This window comes from Peromyscus leucopus, chromosome 19 (assembly GCF_004664715.2).
Source record: "Peromyscus leucopus breed LL Stock chromosome 19, UCI_PerLeu_2.1, whole genome shotgun sequence".
Classification (NCBI taxonomy): Eukaryota; Metazoa; Chordata; class Mammalia; order Rodentia; family Cricetidae; genus Peromyscus; species Peromyscus leucopus.
In genome coordinates, this window is record NC_051079.1 from 57,588,344 (window position 1) to 57,601,503 (window position 13,160).

Consider the following 13,160-nt stretch of genomic DNA (forward strand, 5'->3'; position numbering starts at 1 on the left):
TCTACTTTCTGTCCAGAAGACATATTACAAACACTGACTCACAGCTTTCTCTACCCATGGCACAGACTGAATCTGTCAAATGTTAATGTACTAGATATCATTAATGTAATTTTTGGCTGTATATACTGTACATACTTATTGGATAGTTTTTCTTGTATTAGTTATAAGCTTTTTTAATTTTAGACAAAAAGAGAGGAAATGTGGTTGTATTGTGTTCCCCAAAATATTGTGTACTCTAATAAATTTATCAAGAAGAACATCCCAGACAGTGGGAATACTAACCTAGAATAAATCATAGAAGTTGGAGGTCTTGGGCTATTAGCACTGAGAATTATACTAAGGGCAAATCCCTTACAAGCTTCCATATTGTGTTGATTTGTTGGTTTGTGGTACAGTTCTGGATTCAACTTATCTTAAAAACATTTTATGTAGACATGTCCTCAGATCTGTGTATATTTCTGAAATTGACTGGACACCAGATGGAAGATAGAAGGAAAAGGTTTAAAATGGCACTGGGATTTTACTTTGCAATGTTTATAATTTTTAAAGGAGACAAAGTATGCAAAAGTTTGAGATTGAAAATATTTTAAAGGATGAGAAAGTATGCTATCACCAACTGTAGGCTCAAAGAAAACAGAAAACTCAAAGCAATTTGTTTTCTTATTGGTAAAATTGACTGACAAGTTTAAATACCACTTTGATAAGATTGGGTTATATATATGTCAAATTAAGAGAATAAAAACTAATACAATATGACTTTTCATAATGATAAGAGTAAGTCAATGTGAATTCTGTGGTTAATTCCAGAAAGAAAAGTCAGCCTCAAGGAAAAATAAAACCACTGGCTACAATTTTGGTGAGATAAAACACAGATCCAGCCTTGTTATTTTCTCAAGTACATCTCAACTATAGTTATTTTTCCTCATGACAAAATAAAAATATTATAATAAAGAATGAGGCATCACCAATTTTTGGTTATTGATGGTGTGAAAATTCAGGGTGACCATAGTTACTGGTCCATAATTATTTTGAAGTTATTGATCCATGAACATACCTTGTTGTAACTGCTTCAACACAGAGATAAGTGTGGTATAGAGGGAAAATACAACTTAGAATTTCTAGTGCTTTTCTAAAATGAAGCAAAACCCACAATTAACCATCACTCTTTGTTTTCTATCATCAACAAATTTTATATTTGGAAACTTTAAGACTAAATCTTAAGTTTCTTGACTACATTTATAGGGTATATTCAATAAATATGGTTTATTTTTTCTTGTGATTCTTTATAAGAATTTGATAAAAAAAAATAAAAATAAAATGTGAACTTGGGCACTACCAGAAGCAATGCTAAAAGATTGAATTGTTTGAATTGGAGCTTCTAAAGCATTCTCAGTCTCAACTGATAATGCCAGCTTCCAATCTGCTTCAGTGAAATTTGGCTAAGTGACTCTCTCAGACTTATCTCAAAGATCCATTTAATTTTACCTGTTCAACTGCCATATTCCCATGTTTTATTTTCCTCTAGGAAATGTACCTTATACTTTTTCATCCATGATCCTATTCTTGTCTCCATGCCATTTATAAAAAAATATAAAAATGGCATTATTACACAATTTCCTACAAGAAGTCTGACATTCACCCACTCACAACCTTATCAGTGTAGCTTATTGGGTAAATCTAGTCATCCTTAATAAGCCACACAGAATTCTTTGTTATATGTCTATTTTTAGGAATATGTTTTTCCCAGTGCAAATATAGACTATGACTCATACTTCACATAAGTAGATATGAACAGAAATAATCTTTTAATATTCTTTTTAGTTAGCCTATTCATTTCTCCAGACTGATAGTAATATGTGCTTTCATTTAAAAGTCACTGATACTTCTTCTCTTATACACAACTTCTTAATAAAAATACAACCAAGCATCCATGATGGTGAGACCACCTTAGGAGAACTTTGATTTTTGTTTGGAAGGGACCCAGGTTAACAGTACAATTCTTTTAACATTATTGACTATCCTGGTTTATTAAAATAGATTGGGGAGGGAAGAGAAAGACATGCCATTGCTCATGATCTACTCAACAACAACTTTGTGGTTTGCATTATTTCAGGATGTAGTATTTGGGTGGGCTCTTTATCACTGGTTCCTAGGAGGAGTGTCTCTAGCAGGCACATTTCTTTTCTGCTGGCTTTTCCCCATCCAGCTTTCCAGAATTTCCACCATTGACAGTGTCCGGAACCTGTGTCTTCTCTACACATTGTTCCATTCTCTTCATTATTAAGTCCAGAAGGGTTTCCACAGACTTCTCTACATTCTGTCCTGTTGCAGCACTTGTTTCAAAGTATGGTATGCTAACATAAAAAAACAAAAAACAGATTTTTCAAATTGACCTGTAAAATTATATCTATGACTCATATATAACACATTCTTTTGAAGTGCGTATTCATCATAGAAAGATTAACTCTAGCTAATTAACAAATTTATTACTTCATGAGGTTATCATGTCTTATTACTATCCAAACTCTTTCATTGTTCAAGAATGCAATGTTACCATTAATAAATATAGTCACCAAATTGTGACATTGAACTTACTACATTCTTGAACAATGAAGATAATAATATTCTCATACAAAATCATTTTAAAGCAGACTTAGGGCTTATTTTTTAAAAGATTTGATTTTCATTTATGGGTGTATACACATGTACATGTGTATGTGTGTATGTATGTATGCGAGTTTGTGTATATGTGTGTGTGCATGTTGGTGTGTGCACACATATGCTGAAGAAAGCCAGAAGGTGTCAAGTCCCCTGGGGCTGGAGCTACAAGTGTTTATAAGTCACCTGACATGGATGCTGGGAACCAAACTCGTTCTTTAAAATAATGCCAAGTGCTCTTAATGACTAAGTTGTCTTTCCAGTGCAAGAGCTGAGGTTAATTAAGGACCAGGGAGTCTGCTATAAGATCCTGTCTCTCCTAGAAATGACAGGGAAGTTACACCCACGATACTTCAATAATATGGCTACCTAAGTAGAAGCTGGGCAATGATAACACTATTTGAAATGCCAGTGTGGATAGGGAAATTGTATGGGGCTCCACCCCTAGTTGATTAAGGGCTGCCAAGGGAGGAAGAACTAGTCTTCCCCAGAGAGGAGCACCCTAAATGGTTACCCAGTCCCAAATGGTTAATCCCACTGCCCCCAGTATTCACATAAGCAACACTAAATGAACTCAGTGGGTTGCATTTATATACAGGGAAATGATGTAATTACATTTTAATTTTTAAACTTTGTTCTTTGAGAATAAAGATATTGGTATAAATTTAAGTTGAGCACATAGGTTAACACAAAGAGAGGGACCTAGGGACCAGAGAACCACACAGCTGTTGCCGGAGCCTTCTCAAGAGGAGGCAGTCTCACACAAAATCTTAATGAGAAATGTTGTTTGAAGAAAGAGATCAGAAGAGATACAAAACACAACAAAGTGAAGGCCACATAATACACGGCTGGCAAAGAGATCTTAGTGTCAGTTTTTTTGCCACCAAGTTGGAAACCTTGTTTTCTGTTTCTTGGTTTTGTTTTGTTTTTTCACTAAATCAAAATTAATGAGTTGTTCTTCCATGCTGTCATGACCCCAGTGTATGGGAAACCATTAGAGAAGGTAGTCAGAAAGCTGCAGCCAAGGCATCATCACCACTTTAACACAATGGAGTAAAGAAACCAGTAGGAGAAATGCCTAGACCAGTGGTCAGCAGCTCCACTAACATTTTATGGTCAGCAGCATCCCTAACAGTGTACTTCCCTCTGGCCAATCACCTAGAAAATTGCTTTCAAAATGCTGCTTACGTTGGATATAATACTCACAGGAGGATAAGCTACATGTATTTGGAATTAACCGCATCGAGAAGATCTAAACTTGAAAGATCCAAATGAGCTCTTTCTTTCTGGCAGATGATAAAACTGCTTTAAGTTTAAAAGTCACTGACAAATTCTGCCATGAAGGCTAATCTGCAATTACATGGGCTGATTTTGTTTGAGTTTGTTTTCAGCTGCCAGTCAAGTCTACCCAGGAAGACAGCTGCATTATCCAGGCCAAATCAGATACTGTTCTTTGCTCACCTAAGTAACTGTTAAGTGAGAGGCAGTAAAGCACAGAGTTTATGAATATGAGGCTTGATGTAGATTCCTTGAACTAAATTTAAGCTTGGTTCTTTAATAGCTATTTAGCCTTCTACCAAGCACTTAATTATTCTGTGACTCAGTCCTTCTTATACAAAAGGTGGTGACTCCAGTGTCTCCTGCATATGACTATGAGAAGCTCAATGAGCTGAAGGCTAGCAACAATGGCCAATGCATGATAAAGACTCAATAAATGTTAGATGCCATTATTAATATGCTTTTTGAAGGGAGGTGTGTGTGTGTGTGTGTGTGTGTGTGTGTGTGTGTGTGTGTTATATGTATGTATGTGCAGGCTTGCTTACTTATGAGTGTCAGTCACTAAATCTGGAGCTCATTGATTTAGCTACACCGGGTGGCTAATGAACCTCATCTCCTCTCCCAGCACTGGGGTTACAGACACATTCTACCATAGCCAGCTAGTACATGGGTGCTAGAGATCCAAACTGAGGTCTCCACTCTACCCAGTGAGCCATCTCCCCAGCTGGAAAGAGTTTTTAATTCACTGCTGTTTCTGATCCAAGGGGATTCCTTCAGCTGTCTCCCTCATGTCCCTGCTTCTTCTCTGGACAAGGTCAGATGGTTCCCAGTGAGAGTGACTCACCCATACTTTTCAGCCAGCTCCCGAGCCTGCCGTTCATTGACTTCCCTTTGGTCCGGCAGGTCCGCCTTGTTGCCGATTAGTACTATGTCTGGGTTTTCACAGTAAGCATTTGCTTGCAGTTGGCCTTGGTAAGGAAGCAGAGGGAAGCAGTGAGTTAGTCACAAGCAAATGATGTTAAAGGACTGCTCATGCTCTAGATTCTTAACCCAGCTGTTCATCTGCAGCTTTGTTGCCTACTAATGCTGATCAGCCTGGTCATCTCTCCTCACAGTTTCATCTATAAAATGGAGATGCTGCCTCACAAATTACAGATAGTAATGCTGAAAGATAGGTACACAGGAAGTACCTGAACCGATACCTAAATATGCTCACCTATACCCAGGAGCTTGCCCTCTGACCTATGTGGCTTCTTGCCATTGGTTCCTCAGATAAGAATATCAGGCTTGATCTAAGCCTTTCACTTGGAGATGATAGAACATGATTTTCATGTATGTTCATTTGCTCCATTAGATGGTGGCTCTGTTCCCCTCTCCTGACATCAAAGTGATGACCTATGGAATGGACAGGGCTTGAAAAACAGGAAATTCATGCAAAAGACAAGCTTAAGATAAAATCCTTTCTCTTTCTTTAGGCAAGTGTGTGTGTGTGTGTGTGTGTGTGTGAGAGAGAGAGAGAGAGAGAGAGAGAGAGATACAGAGACAGAGAGAGACAGAGTACAGAGAGACAGAGACAGAGAGACAGAGACAGGGACAGAGACAGAGAGAAACAGGGAGAGACAGAGAGAGAGAATAAACTAAGGAATGAAGGAATGAAAGAAGGAAGAAGTAAGGGAAGGAAAGGAAAGGAGAGACCACTCCACCTGTGCCTTCCACCTCATTAAGACCTGTTATGTGTCATGTAGCCAAGACTGGAGGAAGCACACAAAGATTTATCCTGTAATATCAATGATCTGAGTGTTAGAAACCCAGAGGTTATTAGACATGGCAATTAATTATCCTAAATCCCAATAATATCTTCCTGGAGACCTGAGGGAGAGGACCATCTGCCTTGAAAAACGACAAACAAACCATTCTCTGAAAGAATCTAATAATCTTATTATTTCCTTGTCTCAACAGAATCTAATCATAGTACCAGAATTTGGATAAGGACATACAACATTCAAAGGAAATAAAGACAGATCTTAGGGTAAACATTAATTTGGAGAGGGAATTAAGAAAGTCAGGCTTTGTTGATATTTTCCCTATTGGCTGCAACTGGTTACTGAATTCACATTCAAAATACATATAAAATCTTACCTATTGCTACATTTAGTGCATCATTAATTTGCCTAGCTATATTTAGTGCATTATTAATTTTGTGTAATGTGTTTTATACATAGAAATGTAGTGACAGAGACCTAGATAGACATAGCAAGAGTCTGAACATACACAAAGTACCAGGAAAAGTGCAGAATATTGCATTGGAATAAATGTGTGAACCCTACTCTTCCTCAGCACATGCATTCTATGCTAGAAATAGTATGAGACACAGGTAAAAGCAAAAAAAATCTGTAACAATGTTGGGGCGTGGTAGCAGTGTCCAAATGAAACACGCATTGTTGAGGGGACACAGAGGGGTGACACGCACTGTAGGAGGTAGAGTGGCAGATCAGGAGAGCTCTCTCTAGAGAGAAATAAAGTCTAGGCAACATCTTGGGAAGGAAGGAAGCAACACAGGGTTGTCAACTGAAGAAGAGAAATCCAGGCAGAGGGGACAGGAAGGGCAAAGATGGTTAGGAAGAAGAGCGTCGTCACTATTCTGGAGTGTGGCTGAGGGTTAGTGGTTAGAGACTCACAAGGGGGGATGAGTCGGGCTTCACAGTGGGCCTGAATGTAGCGGAAGGACTTCCGCTTTTATTCTGAGCTAAGTATGAAGTCGTAGACTCTGATGGGTGGAGAGAAAGGAGCTCGGGAGGGAGGCTGGAGATTCCTATAGTTAGATTGTCTTCATGTTTGAACAACTCATTCATTTATTCTTGTGTATGTGCACAGATGTGTATATAGGTGTATGTGTACACTGGATATGCCTGCATTTAGAGATCAAAATTCAATACCATTCTATTCTTCAGGTATCATTTGTCTGCTTGTTTCTTGAGATGCCTCTCAGACCTTGTGGATCCAGTGGCTAGCCACGAAGCTCCAGGGAATCTCCTGTCTCCACTTCTCTAGTGCTGGGAGCAGAACTGCAGCCTACCACTATTGCCACAAGGCAAACAAGCAAACAGAGCGGCCAAGTCCCAAAGAAACTGTCCACACGTATGACTCAGCCCACTTACTCATCCAGTTCCTGACATTCAAGAAGCTCTGTTGACTGGTGAGGTCAAACATTAACAAGAAGCCCATGGCGTCTCTGAAAAAGGCGGTGGTGAGGCTCCGGAACCTGCCGACGAAGCACAGTGACTGTTTCTCAGTCCACAAACTCACAATCACAGGCCAAACAACAATGTGGCCCACACATACATGCTGTCTCTATAGCACATACATATCTTTCTAGATGGACATGTGAGACTAGACCAGAAGATTAGTAGGGCAGGGAGAGAAGATCTGCTTGCAAATTATTTTTTAAAGATCACTCTCAGGCTCTATGGTGCCATGGTGCTGATATAGGGTTCCATATAATCACAACTTGGTCTCTCTCTCTCTCTCTCTCTCTCTCTCTCTCTCTCTCTCTCTCTCTCTCTCTCTCTCTCTCTCTCTCTCTCTCTCTCTCCTGGCCTATGGCTTCTTCTGGGCCACAATTAAAATCTTAGCCCATTGATAGTGGACTTTACCTTAGAATTTTCAATTTTTCTTGTCTGTGGCCAGAAGAAAAGCAGGCACATGATCAGCCTGAGAATGAGAACCTCTGTGAGCATGCAAAGCAGGCTGCAGTTCAGAACTAGAAGAGTTGATGAACTCTTTGTAAAGCACCCTTTGGGGTAAGAGTCTCCCTCAGGTGGGTGTGTGAATCATGAGGAAGAGGAAGATGACGGGGGACTGAAGGAAGGACAAAGGAGAAACTTGGGTCATGGGGAAAGAAAGTGAGAATATTTATTCACAGTGTAGGATTCTGGAAGTATACTATTATACAAATGCTAAGACGCACACTCACTGATCCCCTCCCTTGCTCCTGCCCTGACTTCTTTAGTGAAGGTAAAGATAGGCTGAGACCCACAATGACATCAGCATGGGGTAGAACTGGAGAATGCACACAGGGACCAGGGAAGGGCTGGAGTTAACAATGGAACGTCAGAAAGGCACCCAGCTTTGAAATAGAGAAGTGCCACATTGGCTCTCCTCCATGGTTTCCTAATTTTTTGGTCTCTCATTTTAGTCCACTTGGTAGCTATTTCATGTTGGTTTTCCCTGAGTTCTATTCTGGACCCTTCTCATTTTATGCACACACCCTGGAAGATGCCATTTACTCCCTGGGCTTCGCTGTAGCCTATATGTTGAACAACCCAAGATAGCTAGACAGCTTTTTGCTGTCCGTTGAATTCATGCTTTAGAGATTTTCTCACATAGACAAAACTCAGGCATTTCTAGAATCACCCATCCCAAACTCAACTGTTCTCCTTCCTGTCTTCTTTTTCTGGCAAGGGTGGTCTCAGGCTGTCGGTGGCACAGCCCTTTTCCTCTTTCCCTCCCCACTGTCTGTGCATCATCCACACCTGCTTCTTCACTGGCTCTCCTCATTACACTACCTCCTGCTCCACTAGCTTCACACCCATGACGGCTCACCCCCAATTACCATCTTAGTAAGCTTCCCATGTCCAGTTTGGGGGAGTTCTCATTTCTTCCTGTTGATTTTGTGATTCTTTCACTAACAACATTTTAATGATGATGCATGGCTCTTGGGATAGCACTAAAGCCATCATATCTTTGCAGGATCCTCACCGGTCTATCATTAGGCTTCATCTCTTGCCTACTACCCACAGGCATGCTAATCTTCTCTTGGTTCTGAGAAAGTTCACTGTCCCCCCTGGGCTCCCTCACACGCTGGTTGTTCCGTGGGTTGCCTCACATTAGTCTTTCCTCTTCCTCTGCCTGTCCTTTAGCTGGATTACACTCCCTCATGCATTGTGTATGAGTGCAAACGTAATGCACCAGTGGAAACACTGCTTCCTCCTGGAGCCTTCTGGGAATAGCCTCTTCCTAGAGGGCTCACTTACCACCTTCTGTCTCCTGACAGTTGTCCTGGGGCCATGCTGAGATTGATTGTTTGCCCAATGTCTACACTCATCTGTAAGCTCCAAGGGAAAAGGAGCTGTGTTTCCAATTGAGAACACAGTCTGTTTTCATTACCCAGAACATGCTATTTATTTACAAAGTGCATTTGGATATTAAAGAAAATAAGAAAAAGATAGAGTACAGAAAAGGTTCGCTATTCTTACAGATTTTAAACAACATCAAAAGAGAATGGTTATTTGAAGCATTAGGGAAGAGATAAATCAATCATTGCTTTTGCACAGCATTTCTGAAACACAAAGGTGTAGATTATAAAAACCAAAAGCATTACTCATTTTGTTTCCATGTGGGTCTGTTTCTGCCTCTTCCTGGCAGCTCTTAGAGATCACAGGCATTCTGTAATAGTTCCCTCTGCAGAAAAGCTGTGCCCACAAAGCTGTTTCTTAATCATTGTACTGATGTGGCTGAGAAAAGTGATGTGTGTGTGTGTGTGTGTGTGTGTGTGTGTGTGTGTGTGTGTGAAGGACAAGCCTGTGTGTTGTTTTCCTCATTGCCCACAGCAAATGATGAAGTAGTTACAAAGCATGTTTATTGTGTCATCTGACTGAAGCAAAATTTTCCTCACTAAACAGCAGCACAGACAGACAGGACACTTGCTATGGAGCTGGCTAACATCCTGGATCAGTTGTCCTTTGTCACCCTTCCTTCCGTTACTTTGTGGAAGAAATGCAACTGATACCCAGTTACACATACTCCTTTCCCATCTCACCCTAGTCAGTGGTTCAGGTGGGAAAAGCTAAGACCATAAAAAGCAACAGACCCCAGAATCAGGCTCCTTATTGTTGTGTATTCCTAGAGCAGGCTCAAGGGTTAGATTCTTGATGTTCACATAGGATCATGTATTTTCCTGCTTTCCCATCATTGACTTTTTAATCAATGACCATTACCCTTACGTGGATTATATTGCCAGAAGCCCCAAGGCATAGGGCTGAGGTTTGTGGTATTGTTTATCTTGTTGCCTAGCTACACCTTATATCCACAGCATGCAAAATTCTCAAGGGATGAATAAGCCAAGAGCTACTAAGACAGCTCATCCCATTCCCCTACAGTGCAGCTGTATTAAGGGGACAGATGAGAGAAGTCGGCCATCATGCAAGGCTGACATATCGTGTGCAAGGACATATGGGAACCACATTTTTTCCCCGTATTGCTTCTTCAAAAATGAATTAAATTGGTCTATAAAACATACATCTTTGTGACAACAAAACTGACACATGAAAAGAGACTCTCATGAGGAGTGACTTCAGAAGAACCAGCAGTGTTGAAGGGTGTGTGTAAATGGAATGCACAGTCAAAAAAGCTAACAGAGAGGGCCCGCCACCTCTCCTGGCGTTTACACTCACTGAAAGCGAGAACATTTTGGATGCATTTCAAAAATATGGGTGTTTACAAGCATCAGCATTCTAAGACATATGATGCAGAATCGGGGGCAAGATGTCTCCTACATATCTTCGCTGTCACTCTGTCGCCACTTTTATTCAATCTGATAGTAGACAGTTTTATTAGATGTGGGTCTTTAACACTTGGAAATTGGGTCCCAAGGAAACATGTTTTCATTGAATAATGGAATATCACTGAAAGCTCTAAGCAATCCATGCTGCGATGTACTGTTTGCTATCTTGCATATGACAGCAGAAATGAGGTGGAAAGACTAGGAAGAATTCTGCCCTTATGCAGCTCACAGCTCTGTTGGGATAAGATGGCCACGAGTGAGTCAATAAAGGGCAGTGAGAGGTTTAAAAATAATAGAAAAGTTATCTTATTAAATGGTGACATAGCATCTATTGAGTAGTGTTTTAGTGGCAGAATATAGGTGTCACTGGAGTTCAAAAGAAAGTGGGGATTTGTTACTGGCTTCACTGGGGAGGTAGAATTTGAGCCAAGGCTGGAGAAAGAAGGTTAGGAAGGTGGGGAAGAGGTTCTAGGGCTGAAGCGATAGCTCAGTGGGCAATGTGCTCCTAGCACAGGCAGATCATTATGGATCCCCAGAACCCATGCAAAGCCAGGCACAGTACTGTGCATCTGTAATCTAGGTGCTCCTACAATGAGGTGAGAAGGAGAGACAGGAGGATCCCAGGATGCTCATGGGCCAGCTGGCCTGGCATGTGCACCAGCGAATAACAAGGCATGAGCCCCTATCTCAACATGGTAGAAGATGAAGAAGACCTACACACTCCTATACCCAAGGCTGTTCTCTGACCTTCCCACGCATGTCATGGCCCATGCACGCCCGCAGTCACACGTGGCCATGTATACACACATGTAGATGCGTACATCATACATAATATGTCTGAAAATGCAGGCACATCATACACAGAGCTTAATTAAAAAATATTCTAGCTATCAAGTAATGGTGCGAGCCAACTCTGAGTGAGAAAAGGCAGTTACCAAGCGTATAACAAAGAATATGGGTGGGAGACCAGAAAGACAGGGAGGGTGAAACATCTTCTCTTCAACGCTGTCTGTGATCAGCTCTTGCAACAATGCTAATTCTCAATCTTCACTGGAGTGTATCTGAGAAATTTCTCCTCACTAGGAAGTATGAAGATAGATTTATTGCCCTCTGATTGTTCGGATATGTGCTAGTTCTACAGTTCTAGTGTGAATAATGAACTAGAAACCACAGACTTTTATTTCCTGATACAAATGCCCATTAGTTGTTTTATTTTGTTTGTTTGTTTAGTTTGAGAAAAAAATGCTCTCATTTTGTTGCCCAAACTTGAAGCAATCCTCCTGTCTCAGACTCCTAGGCACTAGGGTTATAGGAATGTACTACCACACTGCGCATAGCTATCTATTTTGAAACTGGTAGAAAAGTTGGATACCATTTTTTTTGAGGTTCATTTACAACGTTCATCCTTCAACATTTTCTAAGTTATAGGTAGCTAGAAATAAAGTAATTTCCTGTTACCGCTCTTGTCCAGCAGTGTCCCAAAGCTGCAGGTGTACCTTAAATGCTTTCCCTGGAGACCCATCGGCTCCTTGTGTGCTGTAAACCTGAAAAACACAATCCTCCCAAGTTAATAACGCCTTGGATTTCATCAACATTGTAGTTCTCTGGGTTCACCCAGAGTGTTTTCGTTGATTACGATAATCAAAGTTCATAGTGCAGAATAAATATTTGCTTTATTTTCCCCCCAAGTATCACATATATCTCACTTTGAAATGTCAAGTGCAGTATGATTTTCAACACAGTTTAAGCATACTGCAAGCTTAAATTAGACACCTTCTGTCATTTCCTCATGGAAGCAGCAGACACCAGATCAGGATGAAAGCCCAGGTTCAAAAACCAACTTTTCATTTAAACTACTGAGTCTATTTTCTTTTTTTTACTTCGACAAATTGAGTCCATAATCCTTTCATATTTTATAGCTGTAGTAAACTTAAATGAAATTACAAATGGGAAAACCATTTTAAACAAAATTTGCTTTATAAGTACCTGGCTATCTTTTAGCAGAGTATTGACTTTCAAGATGACTTAGGTTAGAAAATGAACACAGAATTTCTCAGGGGGTTGAGTTAGGACACTTTGAACTCTGTCTTTTAGCCTCTTCTTTAGAGGGTCTTTGCAGATAATGTTCATGGCTTAGTGGAAATGTTTTATAGGCACATTTTTGCAATATTGCTGCCTAGATTGGTAGGCATTGCTAAGGGGAGAAGTCAGAAGAATCTTGGAGTTGCTGGAAGCAGAGCTGTCCACAATCTATTGGCTCTCAGTTAAGGTATAGGAAGCGATTCAACTTTCATACAGTGGCTTTCCACCAAGCATTTCCCTGTGACATCAACTGGAAGGCATAGTGATCTTGGCAGTCAAGAATACCATGGGTGGCAGGAAATCTGGCTAAGCTTATGTGCCTATGCTACATGCCTCACATGTCACAATATCCTCCTTCCTGTCATTAGTGTCTAGCATGGGAGAAGGAAATGGTGTTGTGATTCTCACTTAAGCTCCCTTATCATGGAAAATAGCATGGATGGGTCTCACATTCTGTTCATAACAAGCCAGTGATTGATGGCTGAGGCTACACAGAAATAAAAATGCAGCAAGAACTTATAAATCTTGTGTTCCAGCTATTTGCCAATCATACTTTTTAACCTCTTTGTTAGGAGTAAGG

At 40.5% G+C, this 13,160-nt stretch overlaps 1 protein-coding gene across 4 annotated transcripts in view; it reads right to left on the bottom strand.

Annotated features, from left to right (window-relative positions):
• Window positions 1–1,020: 1,020 nt before the first annotated feature.
• Window positions 1,021–13,160, bottom strand: part of Rab27b (RAB27B, member RAS oncogene family) — a 148,205-nt gene continuing 136,065 nt past the window's right edge. For all 4 annotated transcript variants that reach the window (XM_028864704.2, XM_037197196.1, XM_028864705.2 and 1 more), the window contains 4 exons: window positions 11,957–12,042; window positions 7,095–7,198; window positions 4,781–4,904; window positions 1,021–2,354 (listed from right to left, as the gene is read on the bottom strand). In XM_028864704.2, the coding sequence (XP_028720537.1) occupies window positions 2,165–2,354; window positions 4,781–4,904; window positions 7,095–7,198; window positions 11,957–12,042 (504 nt within the window). In that variant the 3' untranslated portion in view covers window positions 1,021–2,164. The remainder of the gene's footprint in view (window positions 2,355–4,780; window positions 4,905–7,094; window positions 7,199–11,956; window positions 12,043–13,160) is intronic.